Source organism: Myotis brandtii, unplaced genomic scaffold (genome assembly GCF_000412655.1).
Source record: "Myotis brandtii unplaced genomic scaffold, ASM41265v1 scaffold43, whole genome shotgun sequence".
In the NCBI taxonomy this organism is placed as follows: domain Eukaryota; kingdom Metazoa; phylum Chordata; class Mammalia; order Chiroptera; family Vespertilionidae; genus Myotis; species Myotis brandtii.
In genome coordinates, this window is record NW_005366455.1 from 3,732,460 (window position 1) to 3,754,902 (window position 22,443).

A 22,443-nucleotide genomic window follows, 5' to 3' on the forward strand; every position below is an offset into this window, starting at 1 on the left:
TGGGTGTAGTCTTATACTTTATGTAGTTCCATAATTTTAGCCTTTGTTAGCCTTTCTAGGTATTATCAATATCCGTGAATGTTTCAATGTCCTCTAAAAACGTACTGTGCAATTGTCACTTCAGCATCATGTTTTATAGGTACTGAAAACGAAACGAGATAGGAGGTAATGTGCTCAATGTTCCCGTGGATGCCACAGGTATACTTAGGAACAAAACCCCGAACTTGGATGGCCACTGAACATGTTGCTTGAGAACTAAATGACAATCAAGTCATATTAAGGCTACATGTTTTAATATGGGCACGGGAGGGAGATGGCTGGTTTAGTCTGTGGAAAACTTGCTGTTTCTTCCCCAGATTCTACTGCTGTTGGAATTGAAGGTCTCAGGAGGAGACCTTGCTTTGTCAAGACAAATTTTAATTTTTAATAAGATAAGAAACATACTGAGTATTTCTTCCTCTGATACAAAGTAAAGTGGGTTTCTAATGGATATTTTTAGGTAGAAGGACTTGAACAGTTTCAAGGGACCATGCTATGGTGCAGGGAATACACGTGAGTCTGGGAGATGGGCTGAATCCAGGCTGTGTGGATCAAGTGTGTGTTCCTGGGTTAATTATTTACTCTCCCGACTTTCTATTTCTTCATCTGTAAAATGAGGGTAATAATATTACCCACTTCGAGTGTACATGTAAATTGCTTAACACAGTACCTAACAGACAGCAAACACTTAATAAATGGTCACAGCTGTTGCTACTGCTCTCACTGAAATGGGGGAATTCAGAGGGAAAAATGGCATCCCATTCTGATGAAACAATTTAATCTAGAGAAACCTCAGTAATCTCAGAGTTGAGAGACTGTTTCCACATAATTAACTCCTGGTAACATCTTACATGTAAATAAGGGATTGATTACATAAACAGTACTCCATTCAATAGATTACTATGCAACTACTGAATGTGATGATGTAGAATATCCAATGACATAGGAAGGTGTTCCTAATGTGCTATTAATCTAAAAACAATTCCCTAAATATTATATATAGTATATTTCACTTCCATTTCACTTTTATACACATATTTGCATGAAGGAAAGACTTGCAATATATACATAAAATGTTAATGGATTAGTATCTTTGATAGAAGTATGAGTAACATTGGCTTTTTATTGCCTTTCTCTAATTTTTTTTTGTAAGGAATATGTATTGCTTTCACAATACAAAACTTAGATTCAGGGAAATAAAAAGAATTTTCTTGGTGACCTGAAGTAGAATTTTTGAAACACAAAGAAGAAAATCCAAGTGTTTCCTATCTCAAGCTCAGCTAGAAATGTGACTCTCCCACCCCCCAACAGCAGGTAAAAAGCGTGGGACAGTACAGTGAGACCTCCGCAAGGACGTTTCCACAGTCACAGTGGTCTAGGTCAGTGGTCGGCAAACTGCGGCTCGCGAGCCACATGCGTCTCTTTGGCCCCTTGAGTGTGGCTCTTCCACAAAATACCACATGCGGGTGCGCACATACAGTGCGAAACTTCATGGTTCATGTGCAGAAGTCAGTATTTTGTGGAAGAGCCACATTCAAGGGGCCAAAGAGCCGCATGTGGCTTGCGAGCTGCAGTTTGCTGAGCCGCAGTTTGCTGACCACTGGTCTAGGTTCATGATATTTACAGAATCAAGCGTAAATCTGTGAATCACGTTAGGACCACTTAATGATTTAATACTAGTCCACAATTATTGATTTCAGAGAGGAAGGGAGAGGGAGGGAGAGAGAGAGAGAGATGGAAACATCAATGATGAAAGAGAATCATTGATCAGCTGCCTTCTGCTGGCCCCACACTGGGGATTGAGCCCGCAACCTGGGCATGTGCCCTGACTGGGAATCGAACCGTGACTTTCTGCTTCATGGGTAGATGTTCAACCACTGAGCCATGCCAGCCGGACCACACATTTTTTTTTTGGTTTAGTTATTTATACTTCTTAACTTTCAATATTAAAATATTCTAAAAAACAAAGGAAAGTGGCAGTTGCCATTTTGTTTCCCCAGGCATGGTTTGTTTTGCACGAACGCTCCGTGTGTGGGGCATCAAGCGCAGAAACTGTCACTTACGCTGGAGGCAATGCCAGGAATCTGTTTCACAACTTCGGAGTCAGCTCTCCCGCCCACCTCTGCGTTCACTACTCAGAGCAACAGGGTCTGCACTTGGTTTAATTAATGCCCCTTTACAAAAATAAAAATAAAAACACACTGGTGTTTTCTCGCACCACCTGCGTGGGTGACCAAGGACAGGCCTTACCTCTCTGCTTGTGGTGTGGACAGTAAGTGCTCAGCGGATGCCACGTGCCATCCTCGCTCCTCCGGCAGGTGGCCACGGCGCTGTGACAGTTCTCAGAGCACGGCTTCGAAAACGCCCCACACTCTCCGGGCTCCTGAGGGATGAACACAAAAATTACATTTGCTTTTTAGATATGTTCCAACTCGGTCAATGAAAGCAAAGCAAAAGAATGATTGATTGACAAATAATCTTCCAAGAGCCTGTTGCCCATAAATCCTCAATTGTGAAAAATCAAGATGGGCCTATCAGTTAAAATATCCTTGAATCTGGAATAGAAAAATACTGACAATGTGGTACTAAGGCTTAGGAGTGCTGATGGCCAACACAAAAGGGGATTAACTTTCCCCATTTACAACTGGCTCCTTCCAATTTTTCTCCCATCTGGGAGTACAGCTTGTGGCGGTGTCAACACAAGAACACAGCTCATGCCAAGGACGTGTCTCTGCCAGCCAGCTGGTCCCCTCCCTCCCTGGGGACCGAGTGCACACACTCTAGGACAAGTCAGGTTTGCCGCTGAAATGCCACGAGTGTGGCCCACTGCAGACGCCAGGCCTTCTGGCCAGGAACTACAACAAGCTGCTGTGACCATGCCAGACTGGGATCTCCTGAGACCTTTTTCTCTTTTTTTCCATATTTCCCCCTCCTATTTTGACTTAGAAACTCTAGTCAGTAAACAAATTCACAGTTTCCTTAAAACTGCTGGATCCGGAAGAACACCCTAAGCCGTGTAGTAGGTGGGGTCGATATAGAGAGCTATCTGTTAAGAGGATGGAGTCACAGAGAACGGGGTTTTGATCCTCTTCACGTTATGTGTCTTCCTCACAGATATCAAGGAAGTCACTTGGAATCTATCTCCTGGCTGTGCCCTTGACCGTTTGGGAGAGGAACATGCCACAAAGAGAGACACAGATCTGGGCCCAAAGCTCCAAGGCGTTTGGCCCAAACAATGCATTTGATGTATACTTTCCTCTTTGGTGACAGTGTCCTGATAGTGAGAAAATATTTAGAAGATTCATTTTATGCATTCTTAATACTGAAAATGTTTTCAGTGCCTGAAGGTCCTTTCCCTTTTTGTCAAGACTTATAACACCTTTTCCACATCCTTTGCCTCTGCACTGCTGGCTGGCACTCAGAAAACTGCTTTGAAGTTACAGCCTGAGCCCTGGCAGGCAGGGGAGGTAGGACTTACCTTGCATCGCCTCCTGCTTTTTTTTTTAAATTGAATTTATTGGGGTGACATTGGTTAATACAATTATATAGGACTCAGGTGTACCATTCTATAATACATCATCTGTATATTGTATTGTGTGTTCACCCCCCAAGTCAAGTCCCCTTCCATCACCATTCACCCCCTCTCCATGATCCTCTCCTACCTCCCTACCTCCTTACCTCCCCTCACCCCCTTTCCCTCTGGTATTCACCATACTGTTGTCCTGCTATGATTTAACAACAACAAGAACAAAAAAAAATTGTTTTTTTCCTGCTTTCCCAGCTCTTTGATAAATGACACAATCGATATCCCAACAACTGATCAGTAAACAGCCTAATTAAAGTGTTCAGCTTGTAAAATGGAGCTGCCATGGAGCCCTCCATTAGTGTCCCAGCCAATAAAAAATATAATGGATTTTTAAACATATTCTGCTTCTACCAAGATGAGCTTGCAGCGGGAAGGAAAATGTTTTGGGGAAAGGGGAAAGAAAACAACACAAAAAACAGGTCATAACCCATTTTTTAACACCAAGTCTCCAGGCTCAAATAGAATTACAATTGAACCTCAAGCGCATCCTTTGAAAAACATGTTTCTGTTTAAAATGCTTTTGATTCAATCAAGGGCTCATTAGGTATTCTTCACAAGGCCCTCATCAAAACTGTTTACGCATCTTGTACATCTGGGTAATGTGGAAAAATACCCCAACAACTCTATATTTTGACTTTTCTTAAGTAGCTTCTTCAATTTTTATATCAATATAAGGTTCAAGTAACCATTATGGTATTCTTGTCAAGTCTACTTGATTTGCCTGAATGCATGAGCCATGTGGAGACCTTTTTCTAGGTTACAGATGCTTTCTTATTGCACCTGGGGGTGATTGCTGGCCCACAGGAGAATACACCAAAAACACGAGCACACAACATATGCTTTGACATAGTAAAACACAGATTTGGGAGATCAAATAGCTGCAGATTATTTCTTTTCAATTTAATAAAGATTAGCTGTCTTTCTAAGAAAACATGCTCTTTAATCTTCATGGGCACCACAGAGATTCTCAATAGCTCGGAGAGTCAAATGCCTGCTTATCCCCCATGGAAAGCATGTAAATATTAAGAAAACTAAAAATGGATCTTGTTTAAATGTCCTCATAAAAATTGCTTTTTGTCCCATTTCTTATTCACAGTTGATTCCCTAGTGAACTATATTAACAAGACATTTCTGGGGATGGGCAACAAATGGAAAGTTTAGTACTTTCTTCTGATGGTATAACTGTCAACCCACCCCAGAGTGTGAGATTTAAAATGAGAAAACCTGCAATAAAGAGAATGAAAATGATAAAATGTCTCTACTAGATGAGCCAAAATACAGAACAGTTATCCACTAAGCATTCATATGTTCTAGAGAAACACATAAAATTAGGGAAGATGAGAGATGGGGGATAACTAACTCTTAACACACATTCATTTATTTTTTACTTTTGCTATCTGCACAGGCATGGTACTCTAAAGCAGTGTCCTCCAGACTTTTATATTAGTTGAAGTATCTTTTTTTCAAGAAATCTTAAGTGAGGTCAAATACACAGATGCACAGACTGGTCATCTTTCACCAACAACTGGGTTCCATGAAGTCCTAGGGCTCTAGAATAGGAATCAAATTAAACCAGAAAGCAGCCAATTCTTTCAAGGATGGGAGCAATAAATATGGGTTTTACAACTATGTACATAAGTAAAATGCATTAAATATTCATGGAAGCCTCTCTGTCACTTAAGCAGACACAAATGTTGAAACCGAGTTGGCTCATTATATATAGGCTCCAGTAATTGGCCAATTTACATTTATTTAACATTTACAAGGTTATGTACAGAAGAGTAAAAAGGTGCAGTTACTCCTTTCCAATAGCTGATAATATAACAAAGTAAGAGGCAGTTTATGTGTACTACTTCAGCTAACCCTTCAGATGAAGTAGGTCTCAGATGGAACCTTTATTCATCCATTCAACAATATTTATTAAGTGTCTACGATGTGCTGGGAAATGAGGGATAAAACAGACAAAAGTGCCTGTCATCTACAAGTACCCAGCACTCAACTATGGATGTCTTCACATTGCCTGGAAATGGCCAACCTGGGATTTAACTCAAGTAATCCAAAACTACTTTCTACTCTTGTCAATTTGAAAACCCTTTATTATTTTTTTAAGTTGAACTTATTATTAAAACAAACATTTTATACCATCAGAAGAAAATAGTAATCTATTGACAGTTATACCAGTTTGTTTTAATAGTAATCTATTTTAATTCTGCTCACTGTATTATACAAACATGTTTTGTTTGAGAGAATATGTGTGTCATTTGTTGATGCTTTTCTTAACTGCTCTAAACATTTTTCTTCTTATCTTTTCTTAAAATAATTTCAGCAGCATTTAATGATCTCTTCATATAAGAGAAAATAATGTTAATATTATTGTATAATATATATGATTGTATAATGTAATACTTATTTAATATAAATATAATCCTATAATTGTAAGTAAAATATTTAGGAATATTAGCATTCAAGAATATTTTATGCTTATACTTCATGTGTAGGTAAAAAGTATTCCATACAATTAAAAAATCCATAAAGAAAACACAATAAAACATTTTAAGTATTTTTATTTAATTAAAAGCATATATTTAATAACATAAAACAAGCAGTTGCTTAATAGATCACATTTTAAATTAGTTAAGTTCCCATTCTATACTATCCACGTGTGCATTATGGGGGATAATGCAGACATTTGATTGCTTTATAATGATCTTCACACTGAGCATTGTACATATCTGATTAAGAACGTTCTAAGGTATGGACCCTGCTAGCACATCAATCAAAGATATAAAAAGATGGTGCATAGTTTAATAATTTATTATGCGAATAAAGCCTTATTCATAAAGTCCCGGGCTCTAGGAATTTCTGGGGAAAAAGTAGAAAATATGGTCCTGTTACATTTGATAAATTACTTACTTTATATGCACATTTTTACACCTTCTAGTTATGCCTGAAATACACAACCACCTGTTCACCACATAAATCCATCAGAGAACTTCTGGGGCACATTTTTCCAATTTCAGAATCTGTGTAAGTCTAGCTACCATACTAGTGATGGAAGTTTGCATATTCAGGAGGCCATTTGGGCAATTTGCTGACAGAAATATGGATTTGCTCACCTCCATCGGCCTCTCTGGCCTCCTCAGAATCACCAACTGGATCATCCCTCGTATGTTTCCTTCCATGGACATTGATCGCCTAAGTGTTTCCATAGCTTCATGGTTGGACTTTCCCAAGAGAGATTCCCCATTAACTGCTATCAGCTGGTCGTTCATCCGCAGACGACCGTCCTAGGGCAGAGGAAAGAAAAACAGTCCTAAACAGAGAAAAGTCTGGTGATGACATGAGGCTGTTCCAGGGAAAGTTCAAGTTTAAATACAAAAACAGAAAATAATTCAGCTATTAGAAATGATTTATTTTCTATGGCAGAAAAACGTTCTGGAGCTTATCAAATAGTCACAAAGACAAGCAATAATGAATTGTGTGAAAGTATTTTTTTAGAAATCTTCGAGTCCTGAGACGCAATAATGTAGATGTTTGTATAACGTCTCTTACCGAGAATCTTTGGCAAGTATGCAAACACAGCCTGATTCTGCCATTTGCTCTGGCAGGGACCATGTTGCTGACTCCAGGGAAGGGGTTTGAAAACCAAAGGAAGTGGTCATATCCCTTAGAAACAGGGTTTGCATTATTAGGCACAGAGAGACATCACGCTTAAGTGCCTTGTGCATGACAGTGGTAATGTGTCTTCAGATGTTATTGCTAGCTCTAGTGAATAAAATTCTCATGTAATTTTCTCTAACACAACCAAAAGTTGCTAGTCTGATAGTCTGCAAAGGAACACAGAGGTATGTCTTGAAGGACTAATTTGCTGTGATGTCCTCTGGCAGAAAAGCTTGAGAAAGGGGATTGTCAAGCCTTTTATAAGGAGGTTCTGACTGCTGAGTACTTTGTCTAGCATCTCCAGGAACGAATGGCACCTCAGCATTTGACTAGGCAGCCGGGACTCTAGACTAATTCAATTCTCGGCACCAGTCATCCTCAGCCAGAATCCCTCACAAAAAGGAGTCTAGCAGTAGCCAGCTCTGCCGACAAAAGAACTTGAGGGGACCACGGTTCATCTCCCCTACAGGCAGCCTGGTGGGGAAGGGGTGCTTAAAATATTGACAGTCATATTAGAGACATGAATTATGTCTTGTTGTCCACTAGGGTAGAAAGTTCTTGCTATGAGGCACAGAGGCAGTGTTTCGGACATTATGCTGTGGCTGCTGCTGATAAATGTAACAGAAATAACAGTAGGTGTGTACAACAATTTACCTTTCCAGAGATTTTTTTTTGCCCCATTAACAATCTCAAGTGATTCTCACAGAATCCCAGGCAGTGAAGTAGATTAATGCCTTTCTTCACATTTTACAGATAAGAAAACGGAGGCAAGGAAGTGATATGACTTGCCCCAGGTCACAAAAGCAAGGTCATTATGGGACCAGTTATATCTGATTGTTGGTCAGGTATCATGCACCTGGTCTGGTCTCTTCAGTGTCTCCTAGAATTCCCTTGTTATCCCTCTCTAGATGGTAATTGGGCAACACTGAAACAGGGTCAGGAAAACATTAAAGAGTGTTAGCAGTTGGAAGCATCTGGGATCCATGTTCAAATGAACAGACTGAAATGCACAAGGAAAACACTTCCTTAAGAAAGGAGAAAAGCAGACATAAAGTGACCAATTGGACCAAAACTATGGCTCTGGAAGAGAAATCCTGTGGACAAGTTGATGAGCTTCGACTAGTGCGGTAGCAGATGGTCAGAGGACACTCCTCTGCTGACAGAGGGAACAGGGTGAGTGGTGACAGCTGCTCTGGGGAGTTAATGTCTTAGAAAAGCACTGTATACACCGCCTGCTGGAGAGGGTGCTGGTCACGTGGCATCTCGGGGGCCACCCAAAGGAGCATACCCAGTCTCAATGAAGAAATTGAGATGGCAAGGCAATGGGATCGATAGAGAAGGGTGAACCATCAGAGCTGTAAAATGCCTGAGTGGGCTGTCTCAACAGAGCTGTGTCCCCTCCCTTCCTCTTGTTTTCCCACTCCACTTAACCTTTACCCTAATTTGGAGCAAATCTGGAAATGAGATTTACAGGAAAGGCCAATTGAGAAAGAAATCTCTTATTTCTGTTATCTATTTTGAGGGAGGCACAGAAAGAATAAGATTAAGGTTACTGGAAATGGGGGTAAAACAAAAACAACCATAATGGTTTAGTCCTACAAAGGAAGACATTTGATGGAAGGAGGATTATTGGGCTGAATCTTGGGAAGGAGGTTAGGAGGGTCACTCAAAATCTTTTTAGGGCGACTGGTTTTTAAAGAGGAGGAGGAAGCAGAAGAGTTGGATCAAGATCCTAGCTCTGTGAACAGGAAATGAGGTCTAGTGTTGGATTTGTAGAGGCTTAGTCTTGGCAGGACACCTTGTCCTCTGGAACAGGAAGAAGAAAGATAAAGTTTGAAACTGTATGAATATCTGTAGAATGAAGGAAATGAAATCTGAGTGAGATCCCACCTGGTAACCTCCTGTGAACCTGCTCTGTGAGGTCTGGGACCAGGTCTGTGTGAAGAGGTAACCCAGAGATAAGGAGATATGAAAAGAACATTTTTTGGGGGGCGGGGAGAAGGTAAGTAATCTCTTACCAACACGTATTAAGCACAGCTTTTATTTTCAGCTGCATTCCGAGTCTCAAGCATGCAGAACTACACTGAAGTAGAACATGTTTGCTGAATCCAAATCCCAAACAAAAAGGCAAGTCAGGTCACCGCAGGGCAGCTGTGATTTTTTTTAGAGACATTCACATTCATCACAAGTAGCTCGGTAGAGCTGCGGGCGTGATCAAAATCCACACTCTCTCATTTCCAGGCTTGGCTAGTCTGTTGCTATTGGTGTGTGCTTTTTCTTAAAAGATAAACGATGGGTAATTTCACTAATGGTGATGCCACTAAGCACCATGTTGTCCTAACATTTAGAAAATAATCACAGAATTTAGAGCTGGAAGCATCCCTAGAGGTCATCTTGCCCAATCTCTTCTGTGTACAGATGAATAATGTGATGGCCAAAGAGGAGCAGAAACCATTTATTGAACTCCTCTTAAGAGAAGGCACTTAAATTAGGACTTGCTCAGCTAGTTAAGGTCAGCACTGCGTCAGAAGAGCCCAAGTCCTGACTTCTCGTTATCACCTATTCACTAACCATTCTGTCGTCTACAAAGATGACCATGACTAGTCCCTAAAGCAGTAATGCTCCAAGCAAAAAGGAACTTTCAGACCCAGAGAGGACAATATGTTACATGATATCTCCTGGAAGAGAACCCTACCTGCAAAGCCACTCAGATGGCTAAGGATGTGAAGACAGGAGACTGAGCTGGGGGATGGAAGAGCAAGGAAGCGAACTAGAAGAGGGAGAAAAAGAAAACACCCCTCTATATATACCTCCGCAGGTCTAGTCTTGATGTAAAATGAGGTTGGTTCAGTGAGGTCATTAATCCTCACTCATCAAATATCACTCAAAATTATGTATGTCTATTCTGCTTTGTAGTAATTTTGTCAAGAAAAGTAGTTTTTTATGGCTTTATTCCCCCTCCCCCATTGATATTATGTTCAAGCAAATGCTTAATAAAGCATGAGGATGCTAACTCTCATCAGCTGATTGTATATAAGTGAATTCAACTATCTAAGGATATTCCTCAGTAATTTTAGGATATTTATTTCATTATAATCTGAGCCATGCTTACATCTGTTTGTTTTTTAAAAAAAATTCTTTCTGCTACAAACTGAATGTTTGTTATCCCCACGCCCCTGCCCGAATTCATATGTTGAAATCCTGACTTCCAATATGAGGTTATTAGGAGATGGGGCCTTTGGGGGTCATGAGAATGGAGCCCTCATGGATGGGATTAGTGTTCTTAAAATGGGGCCTGAGAGAGAGACCCCTGCTCCCTCTGCCATGTGAGGTTACAGAAGAAGATGCCCACCTATCAACCCAAAGGGAGCCCTCACCAGACTCATATCTGCTGGTGCCTTGATCTTAGGCTTCAGCCTCCAGAATTGTGAGAAATACATTCCTGTTGTTGATAAGCAGCCAGTTGATGGTATTTTGTTATAGCAGCCTGAACACACGAAGACACTTTCCTTCCTAATCACAATGACAGCAACTATACTCTCGCCTCTGGCAACCCCATAACCAATGTAGCCATCCTCAAGCTAGGAACGAGTACAGGAAATTTTCCAAAGAGGAAGAACAGAGGAAAGGTAAGAAGTAACTTCCTCAGGGCACTTTAGGTCAAGTAAAAACTGGTAGGAGATTTAGGTCTTCTCCGTGTCCTGGGCTGGCTTCAAATTTCATCAGCCCTCACCTGGTTCTAATGCAGGAGGAAGAGTGAACTGGGAGACAAGATGTTTGAGTTTTACATCTCCCTTGAACTGAACACTAATACAGGCCAGTCCTTGTGCAAATATTTTGCATATGTTCTCTTATTCATTCCTTACCACAAGCCTTTGATACCACTCTCTGCTATTTAAGAGATATAAAAAGGAGGCTCAAAGAAATTAAGTGACTTGTTAAAGGGCACAGGCATGACCAGGTCTACTTGTCTTTGAGTCAGACATGTAGCTGTCATGCTACATTGCGTCTAAAATCAGAGTTCTAGAGATGATTAAAGGCACTACAGTTATTAATGACAAGAATTATTAATGATTTTCTACTTTGTGCAGTCATTGTGCTAAAACCTTTACATGCACTAGACTATTTAATCCATACAGCAATCCTATACATTAGGGACTATTTCCCCATCTTATAACACGAAACGAAGGATCAGGCTGGTTGAGTGCATTATGACAATTCACATTTCTAAAAGCTGATTTGAGCTGTCTTATTCACTCTCAAGTTTTCAACCACTTTGCTAGTAATTCTTGTGTTTTGGGGGCTCTTAGCCTCCTTTGAGAATCTAATAAAAGCTACAGATTCTCACCTCTTAAAATAAATATGGCCCTAGCCAGTTTGGCTTAATGGATAGAGTGTCTGCCCATGAACTGAAGGGTCTCAGGTTCAATTCCAGTCAATGGCACATACTTAGGTTGCAGACTCGATTCCAGGCCCTGGTCCTGGCTCATGTGAGAGGCAACCAATCAATATTCTCTCTCACATCTCCCTCCTCCTTTCTACTCTCTTTAAAAATCAATGGAAAAATATCCTTGGATGAGGATTAACAACAACAACAAAAATACATAAATAAACAAAAAATAAATATTTACAACATGGTTTCTCCTCAGCTGGACACAGGACCAGGTGATTTTAGCAGTGGGGGCAGTCAGGAGGAGGCATGTCTAGAGTGGGGTCCAGTGACCTTGGAGTTCAGCTCCCACTGAATTCAATGGCTTCTGGGTACTAACTCTGCCATGATTGCTGGTGACATTACATGGCTCAACCCACCTCTTAGGGCCAATTTCTTGTGAGGCATCATTATCTCTAAAGTTCTCATGATTATAGAGGGGAGAGTAAGGAAGCCATGGTAAAAAAAACTTGCCACCACAGAACCTGAGACAAGCATGAGAGAGTAGGCTGGCTTTCCCAGGAGTAGCTGGCCGGGGCCCAACGCCAGTCCGCATTAGGCCATGGTGTTGAGAGGATTAATCACGACCAGATGTCGGCTCCTGCCTCTGCATGTTTCTAAAGGGGCCCTGGGTAAAGCCTTCTGGGATAGTATCCACACCCAGAGCCCAAACCCCAAAGCTGGGCTTCAGACTGCAGAGCAGGGTGTCCTTGGAGTGGGTGGGCCTCCAGGCAAGAGGGCCCCTGACTGAGGGAGAGGGTGTCCTGAAAAACACCTTGTCCACTCCCTAAAGTCACTCCATGACAACTGCCTGTTGTACTTTTGAACAGTCACAACAACAAGTCCCAACCTAGGAAAGAACCTTGCATGTCAGATTGAAATATTTTAATTTCATTGAAAAATAGTAGTGATGAAAGGAACAGAATAAATCAAGATTTAAAGTACAGTTTTAAAATAAAGAAGTGGAATAAAGAAAGTTGGTAAGACTGGAAGCACATAAATTCTTGTCTTGAAGGGTACCTACCTCCATCAGCCAATGCTTTACATCATCTGTCCTAAGACCATTTCAACCCACATGAATGGGACATACCTGCCCAACCAGAGCTCTATTTTCTAGGGGCAATATGTTGCATTCTGGTGTATATGCCACAGTGACTTGACCCACACTCTTCCTTCCGTCCCCCATGTCCTCTGCCTTCCTGCTCACCTGTTGAATATCTATCGTTTATAACAAGGCTCAGCAACTGCCTTCCATTCATATTTTTCTCCACAGACAGAATTAATTGCTCCATCCTCTCACCACTCATGATATTTTATATTTGTCTACCATCACCCTGATCATATTAGAGAGTTGCTTATATATGTCCCTTATTATGCTACTACCTCCCTAGCTTATGGAATGAGCTGCCTTCAGTTTTCTGTCTCCAGTCTATTGTGTAATGCATAACTCACTGCAGATGTTCAAGAAATACTTGCTAAGTTGAGTCACTTGAAAAACATTTCATTCAGGTGCTTTGGGCCTGGTGTAAGTTTCAACTACAATAGACCAGTTGTTTAATTTACAAACTATGACTCTGGGAGAGCCGTGAATCCAGGCTGGCTCGGATACACCCGCACATGTTCCGAGAACCTTTACAATTTTCAAAGTGAAGCCTGATTACTTTCTGCGAACTGGCCCAATATCAGGGGGTCAGCTATGCAAAATTTTAAATGTATTGGCCTAATTCAGCTATTGCCGTAAAAGCCTCACTTCACTTCTATGTAGCAAACCAGTGAAGTTCCAGCAACATACTATTGACTCAGCACTGCGGCATCTGAGACTTTTTAAAAAAGATATCTGAAGAGTATTTCTTTAGAGCATCACAATATACATAAAAACCATTCTGATATAATGTTTTCAAAATGGGTTATAATTCTTTCCATTTTGAACACCTCCTGGAAACATGGGGCATACACAAATACACCATAAGTATGAGCTTTTATTATAGTCATTACTGATTCTTACAATTTCCTCAGCAGGACAATTTCAGAAGTCCTGACTTAGCACAAATATTCACTGGCCTCCAGCAGTGATAGCATCCTCTGCTTGTTTTACACTTTTTCTGTCTCCTGTCATTTCAGTTTCCTCTCCATCCTTTCCTATCCACTTCCTGATTTTCTCTTTTCAGTTTACTTTGGCCTAGAAAATCTGATAATAAAAAGTTACCAAGGCGTATGTTATATATGAATCAAAAAGACTCTGCATGAATGCCTAACCGGATTAGAATCTCAGAGGCTTCTCCAACTTATTGAAAAGTATTTATTTACTTAAAAAAACAAAACAAAAAACAGTGTGCTCTCGTCCATGCTATGATTGCTAAAGGCCTGGTCACTAGAAACATGGGCCCAAAGCAGAGCATCTAGAACAGCGGTTCTCAACCTGTGGGTCGCGACCCCTTGGGGGTCGAACGACCCTTTCACAGGGGTCACCCAAGACCATCGGAAAACACATATATAATTACATATTGTTTTGTGATTAATCACTATGCTTTAATTACGTTCAATTTGTAACAATGAAATTGGGGGTCACCACAACATGAGGAACTGTATTAAAGGGTCGCGGCATTAGGAAGGTTGAGAACCACTGATCTAGAACAAAACTCTGAGCACATTATAACTCCTATCAATCCCTACCGGGAAGTGCGGCATGGCTTCCTAGGTGAAAGGTGCTGTTTTCAGACACAAAGGATCATCACCTTAGGATATCAACTTCTGTAGATTATAATTTCCTTTTTAATTAGGTCTACCAACGCTTTATTATTATTCAAGCCTACTGAGATCATCACGGAATCCAAAATATACATCAAATTGATGTAGAGTTCCAAAATTTTACCCAGCATGGTATAAATTTGTTCCTCATTTGCATGTCCATGCATGAAATAAAAATGAGAGAGTGATAAAGATCAGACAGAAAAGGAATGATGGATGCTGGATTTTAAACGTAATATTACAATTGGTATTTTTCTCATTTTAAAATTACTAATTTCACTTCTTAAGGTAAAATTCTTTAAAAATATGTTTTTATTGATTTTTAGACAGAAAGAGAGAGAGAGTGAGAGCGAGATAGAGAGATAGAGAGGCAGCGATCGGTTACCTCGCAGCCTGACTGGGGATCGAACCTGCAACCTGGGTATGTGCCCTTACTGGGAATGGAACCAGCAACCTTTTGATGCACAGAACGATGCTCAACCGACTGAGCCTCACTAGCCAGTGCTTTGTGTAAAATTCTTAATGGAAAAACAGTGAGTGTGACTTTTTCCTGGTAAAGTTCCTGTTTTCAGTTGTCCATAACATGTATAATATTTTTGTGATTAGGATGAACTGTAGAGTTTGGCTTCTAACATTTGAGGATTTGCAATGGAGCTATTTATACCTTCAGCATGTATGGTCCTTTTGTCAAAGGTGTAAATCTGGAAGACATGACTGCTAGTAATGACCCTTTAGGCTCTACCAGTAGAAAACATTATCAATTTTAAGGAAAATGAATAGTTAAAGAAATCATTTAACATTAGTGTTCCTTAAAAAGCTGTTCTTTTTATCTTCCTTTAAATTCATTAATTATAGATCTGTCACATGATTTATAGATACCAGCAGAGATGAAGGTGGAAATTACTCATGCTGGGAACTCCTACCGGACCCTGTTAAGAGCTTGGATGCTATTAAATGCTCCTCATTATGAAGAGACAGGGAGGTTTAGCATCAGCCCATATTCCCAGAAATTCTGGAACTGGGCAGAGTCTCTCCAAAAATTTGTATTTTAGTCATTTTAAAAATAGGAGGATTGCTTGTATTAGATAAAACTTTTTCTTCTACCAATTACTAAATAGTGTAAGATTATGAAATTCTGCATCGAATTTCCTAAGCACACCAAAATCAAATCATTTAAATTATATCTATTTCATATTCTGAGTGCATGCATTTGCAATTAGCTATGTCAGGCATTTTTCCTTCATTTAATTTCATCATCATCAAGTAGTATTTATTAAGCACAAACCTCGCTAATTAATTTTCTAGAGAATAACAGGTATTCTTAAATTCATTCTCTCTATTTTAGAGCCCTTAAATAATCTACCTGGTACATGACATTTTCCCTTAGCAAAAATTGTCTTTAAATTTTAATTTTACCTTATTATTTCAAGGTTTCATAGGACACTTTTCAGTCCCAAAGTCAGTATATTCGAATAAAAAAATTAGACTGTGAGATTTTGGGTTTTACTATATGTTAATAGTCTATCTCAATCTTCAAAATATCACTATGCTAGTGATATTTTTCTAAAAGTTCTTCATTGTTAGGTAAAAAAAAAAAAGTAGTTTAAGTTAGTATAATCAATAGATGTAAAAATGCATTTTCTCCAAAAAAAAGGTTCAATTGACATAGTACATCAAAAGCAAAGCAAAAACCAAACTAAACAAGCCACTGATTTCAGAATTCAAAATGTTTACCAAGTAAGTGAAAACATATAAGATCTTCAATCTGATAATCAAGGTTTCATGGAGAAAAGGACCAGCTGATTTTTGTGTGAATTTTGGGAAAGAAGAGTATTTTTCTCAAGGTATTTTTTTTCTAAATGCAACAAAGACAACATTTCTTTTCACTTAACAGTAACAACAACACCACATTAACTTTAAATTCCTATCACAAAAGTGGAATCTTGGAAAAGCATCCCCATGGCATACTAACGTATTCCACTCATAGTGCCTGGGTGATGAGAAATTAACACATATGCTTATGTCTACTCTATGTTGGTTCTGGAAACAATTGCCCTGTACTTCAGGGGCAAATGCCCAGGAAGAATGACAGAAACTGAAGTGAAACTACAGACATACAGTAATGCATGTTATTGTTTAAGCATATTAGGATCAATACTTCTAGTTGTATTTGGCTGTTATGGTCCAAGGTCATTTTGCACATTGCTAAGGAAGCTCAACGCGATGCCTCGGAGGGGGCCACAGACAACTCTAGATGCCAAGCAGTCTGAAATGGCAGATGCTGTGTCCTAACACGAACAGGGAAGAGTTTCTGGGCTTCTTGACTGGAATTTAAATATTTAAGCATTTGGGTAATTCTGAATAAGTAAAAGTATTACTTTGTTTTCCCTTAGAGTGAGTGAGAGATTCACTTCCTAGGCTAGCTGAATGCTCTTACTTTCAAATAGAGCTTTACTTCTCTGTTAGAAATGACTCAAATAAGAGCTGAAATGATAGAAAGCAGTAGCCTGAAAGGTAAGGGGGGGAAACAGAAGCCTCCAACTGCAGTCCCAGTCATTCCAGGGTTTTACATCTGGCAAGAAGCAGGCTATCTTTGTTTACACCAACCGGGGAGAATACAGCACACAGAATCCACAGGAAGAATTTGGTCATACTTTTCAAAGGAGTTTAGTTTTCAAAAACCCACCTTCCCTAAAGGGAAACAACACCTTGAGAACCAATTAGTGGTCTGAAGGGCCAGGAGGAAGACTGTGCTCCCGCAGAAAGATTCTTTTGTTGGTTTCAGGTAAAAACCAGGGGCCAGATGCTAAAGCCCATGTTCCTCAAGCTCATCTCCCCTTTGCCCCGGGGACCTGCAGTCTGTTACATTGGAATCTTCTGAACAGGGACAGGAACAAAGTCTCAAAACAATTTTTGTAAAACATAATCCTGAATCACAGAGTGGGTGGCAATTTTCTGAGGAGTAATGGTAGATGATTGGAGCGGCAGAAGGAGCACAGCGAAATTCTCTTTCTGTTTTCCCTAGTGAATCAGATTTCTTGTGAGCAATGCTTAGGCCTCTACCCTTTCCACTGCACGAAGTAAACAAGACAAATGGATAGCAAACCTTCACAATAAGGCTACATTCATGATTGATGCTGCTTACTGCCTAAGATCAGCTATAAACATGCTGTCCAGTGGGCTTTAATGGTGTGATCGTCTGACTCAGCAGACCAACATCAGGAAAGAAATTTACATAAATGGAAAGTGAAATCCTTCTGCAAGAAACAGACTTGTTAGAAACTGCTTAGGTAAGGAGATGCTCACTTTCACAAACATGGACATACATATTAAACCAGCGCTCCAGTAGCCGCTTGCGCGTAAGTTATTGCCCATAAAAAAGGCTAAGATGTTTGCTTTTAATTTCCCAAAATTCATTTCCATTTCAATTTTACTTGGAATAAATTCTGCAAATAGAGCTGTCATCAGGAATAAGAAGAGTGATATCAAGCTGATGTCCACCAACACGACCAAGACGCCCTCAAACGCAGCACATGCTTAGGTGGCTTGGCTCAGCATGACAAGCCTGATACAAGATAGTTCCAGGGCAACGGGCCCTGATCTCTAGGAAGATAAACCGATCGGATAAAGAGGCTACATCTCAGGGCAGCATAGCACAGGGTCCGAAGGCAGACTGCCTGGGTTCAGCTCTCAGGTGAAGCCAGTCCTGGCTGGGTGGCCACAGGCACACTGTGAAGGTGCACTAACCACTGCAATCATAATCCAGTGTGAACATCGAGAGTAGAACGAGAGAAGCCAGAGAGATACTTTCCATGCTGTCCAGCATATATTTGCAATAAGAACAATGAATGTTATTTGTTGTTGTTATTACTATTTTATTCCTTCTGCTCCTGGTTCTGCATTTTGGAGCTAGACTGTTGGTAAATTCGATGATGGGCCTCAAATCTCCATCCTTCTCTGCACCCACACTTTGCTTGGCTTCATCATGGGTGGACTGTATTTCCTCACACCTTGGATTGACTTTGGATTCAATCATATGACTTATTTTGGCCAATGGTGTATGTGTGTGTGTGTGTGTGTGTGTGTGTGTGTGTAGTTACTGTGAGCCAGTTTGGATCCCAGAACTTATGAGGCTTCACCCATTGCTGTGGGCCCTCTGACAACTCATGGATTAAGAACGTGCTGCAGCTAGTCTGCTGGCCCAAGACACCAGGGATGTGGGGACCACAGTCAGACTTGTCAACCTACAGTGTGATAGATGCTGGCCTGAATCTGAACCCCTCTAGCTGCCCTGCAGTCATGAGGGTCATGAAGGAAATAAAGGTTTACTGATGCATGTTATTAACATTTTATCACTTATTATACAACAAAAGCTGATGGATCCAAGGAGTGCATTAAAGAATTGTCTCTCTATAATGCATTTATTACCCAAGGAAAAAGACTGAAAAAAGACACTGCTTTGTAGTGTCTATGAAACAAAAGTGATACGGTAGGGTGAAGAAGAAAAATGGCCCTAGCCAGTTTGGCTCAGTGGATAGAGTGTTGGCCTGTGGACTGAAGGGTCCTGGGTTCAATTCTGGTCAAGAGCACATGCCTGGGTTGTGGGCTTGATCCCCAGTGGGAGGCATGAAGGAGGCAGCCGATCAATAGCTCTCTCTCATCATTGATGTTTCTATCTCTCTCTCCCTCTCCCTTCCTTTCTGAAATCAATTATATATATGAAGAAAAATGCTCCCACAAAACCAGGATTCTAGGAGCAGGCTGCTTCTATAAACTTAAGTGGGTCTGCTTGGGCTTTGTGGGGGAGATGGCACACATTATTAATATCAAGATGATTAAAAAATGGCTAACATTTATTGAAGGCTTATCATAGGCACTGCGCTAGGCACTTTATACATATTGTCTCTTTTTTGTCTTCGCAAGAGCACCAGGAGGTAGGCACTACTAATTTTACTCTTTTTACAAATGAGGAAAGTGAGGCATATTGAGGACAAGTGCCCTGCCAACATTCACAAAGTGAGAGAGTAGCTGAGGCCACACACAAACTCAGGAAGTCTCACTGTCCAGCAGGAGCTGAAGGCGAGCTCAAGCACATTTCCCTCTGTGATCACTTTACTGCTTTAATCACATGGTCTGTATCACTTTATTTAATCCTGAGAAACCCCGTGGATTAGGTATTACTTATTATCCCCATTCTACAGATGAGGGAATGGGAACATGGCAGGTCAAGTTCCTTGCTAGCAGGTGGTGGGTTGGAATTGAACACAGGCCGTCTAGTTAACTATACCTGACCCCATGCTAACAGCTATGATCACACTCCCAACCCAAAGGGAAAAGGCAGAGTCCCATTCTCCCCCACCTCCTTTTTGGGGGAAATGTATAAGCTTCTCCAAGTTCAAAGGCAAATCTGCATTCCCAGCACCATGGTTATCTCCAAGTGCATAAAATGTGATAAATGGCCTTTAGCTTCTACTACAATCACTCACAAGCTCCACTGAGCTTTCTTTCTTGCAAACGCAATTTTCTTATTTGCTGCCTTGACGTTGACTTATTTTTTTTCGTTCTGTTTTCCTGATGGTGTATTTTTAGGTTCAAGTCTGTCAGCTTACACATCCAGAGTCACTCGCACAGAGTCATAAAAAGAATGCAAGAGAGCATGTTAATCATGGTGGGTTTGTAGAACCATGCCTAGGAAATGAAATTAACCGCTTCAAGTAGGAGGGGAAACCCCTGCTACCCAGATGTGTCCACACACACCTTTCTGAGTGCGGCAGGAAGGCCCAGTGGTCTCCCCTTCACACGCCTTCTCCAACCAGACCTCAGGCCCAAAAGCTGTACCTCTGGGTACCTCCCCACTGATGGGGAAAGATCATTCTTACCCACCTTAAAGGCAGCACCTCCATGGATGACGGATTTGATAAAAATTCCCATGTCGGTTCCAGTTTCTCTGGATTTGTTCCCTTTCAAGCTCACCCCCAGACCAGCAGAGCCGGAGTCATTCAGGGGGATCTCAAAGGTGAGCTGGTCCGTGGTTTCCGGAGAGAGGGCCCGGCAATCAGGTTCTCCTTTCTGTTGGGGAGACGGACATGAGAAGAGTGGAGGGAAGAAAGCAGGTTAATATTCACATACTCACATGGCCAAACACAGATGCATTTGGTAAGACGGCGATTGGACCTCTAACAGCTGCATTCCTGTCCCTATGGGGCAAAGGGGGTTCATTCTCTCTGCAGGGGCCACCATGTCCATGGAGAGGTGGAAGGGTTTGGGAATTATAGTTGGTAATGGGCCAAAGAGAGGATCCTTTGGCAAGGCAGGGCCATGTCATTTGAAACATCGCATAAGTATTTGGAATTCGGCAAGATATTCTCAATAATTAAACAGGCTGGGTATTAGACTTAGGGAATCCTAGGTACCAGGAAGCCCTTAGATGTGGTGTGGTGGTAACACCCTTCATTTTACAGACAAAGAGACAGAGCTTAGTGTAGAAACATCCTAAAATTTTGAAGACATATCTGGCGTATATAATTTAAAACATATCATTTACTGTGAAAGCAATGCTACTGATAAAGATTGTCAATAGGATGCAGAGCATTGAGAAAAGAACATGCTATTAAGTTAGAGAGATGTGACTTGTAATGGATATCACTGAATTAAATTCTACTTTGTGAAAACTCAGGCCTTACTCATGCTTCTTTGGGTAGTATAATTGACTGGCAACCCATTTTTGAGCCTAGACAAAAAGTATAATACATAACAAATATTCATGGTTGTTTGTTTTTTGTTTTTGTTTTTGACAAATGACCCGGAGCCACAAAAATAGCAGTTCTCAGAAAATACAGAGGATGGTGAAAAAGACAGGCATCCAGGGAGAAGCCCGTGGTTAATCATATTTGGTCCCTAGTATTTCCAGTATTTCCAAATATACACTAGAAAGTGATGCCCGCATGGTCAACTTTGCAGGTGCCCCTCCTACATCTCTCAGGCTTGCAGAAAGACGAAACTGCCACAGGGGTTAACATTTGAAAACGAGATAGCCCTGGAAACCATCGGCTCTTGAGGTCGGTAGTTCCTTCCTCTCCATAATTATGTCTAGACACTCTCATCTTAAGGTCACTTTGAGGGACTCTTATGTAAAATTACATATTTTGAAAATTACTGTGAAGGTCTGAACGCCAGTCACAAAATAACAACTATACAATCAGAGGTAGCAAAGAACCCATAATTAAAACAGGATTTGGAGGTCTGATCATAGCCAGATCCACCAAAAAAGAGAAAATCCATGTCTAACTTTAAAGAAATAGTCCCTTCATTTAATTTCATTGTAAATGAAATTAGCTGTAAATATTTTGACAATAGGTAGTTTCAAAAAAAATGAAACTTTGCTTAATTTAATGAACCTATTACAGGCTAGCTCTTTTAACTAACTCATTTTATTATTATCTAAGAAAAATTTCATTATTTGATTCAAACTAGCTGTCCTTTTTCCATTAAAATGCCAGAGTTAAATGTAAATTATTAGCCTGCATCTTTGTTTTCCAGAATGCCCTATTCGGAATCCATAACATTTCAAAACCATTTATGTGTCCAGATCTCTGTGGGATTTAGTGAATTTAAGAGTAATAAAGTTCTGCTGAATTAAAGTATAAATTAAAGAACAGCTGTTCTCGCTAGAAGTTTGTGAGAGAGAAAGACTAGGAAGTTGCTCTGGCTTTTTATCTACTGAGTCAGAGATACGAAGACCAGTTTTGCTTCCACCACTTTATTCTATAATCAAATCAGGTTTCTTTCGGCAACTGTTTAAGTCTTATAAAGATTAACAACCACCAGTTGCACTGACACCTTTCGTTTAGTGCATAAGTGGTACAAACAAAATATAAATCCGGTGAAGTATGGTTATCTTTTCATTTTAAACTTAAAAGGTATCTTTTTTTACGTCCCTGATATCAGAGAGCCAGATATAACAACAAAAACAAACCAGGGC

The 22,443-nt window shown here is 40.5% G+C and overlaps 1 protein-coding gene across 1 annotated transcript in view; it reads right to left on the bottom strand.

The window, feature by feature from the left end:
* PARD3B (par-3 family cell polarity regulator beta) overlaps positions 1-22,443 on the bottom strand; it is an 868,889-nt gene that overhangs the window by 369,339 nt on the left and 477,107 nt on the right. The window contains exons 11-13 of the mRNA XM_014546096.1: positions 20,346-20,531; positions 6,742-6,912; positions 2,290-2,422 (exon numbers count right to left, since the gene is read on the bottom strand). Of these exons, the coding sequence (XP_014401582.1) occupies positions 2,290-2,422; positions 6,742-6,912; positions 20,346-20,531 (490 nt within the window). The remainder of the gene's footprint in view (positions 1-2,289; positions 2,423-6,741; positions 6,913-20,345; positions 20,532-22,443) is intronic.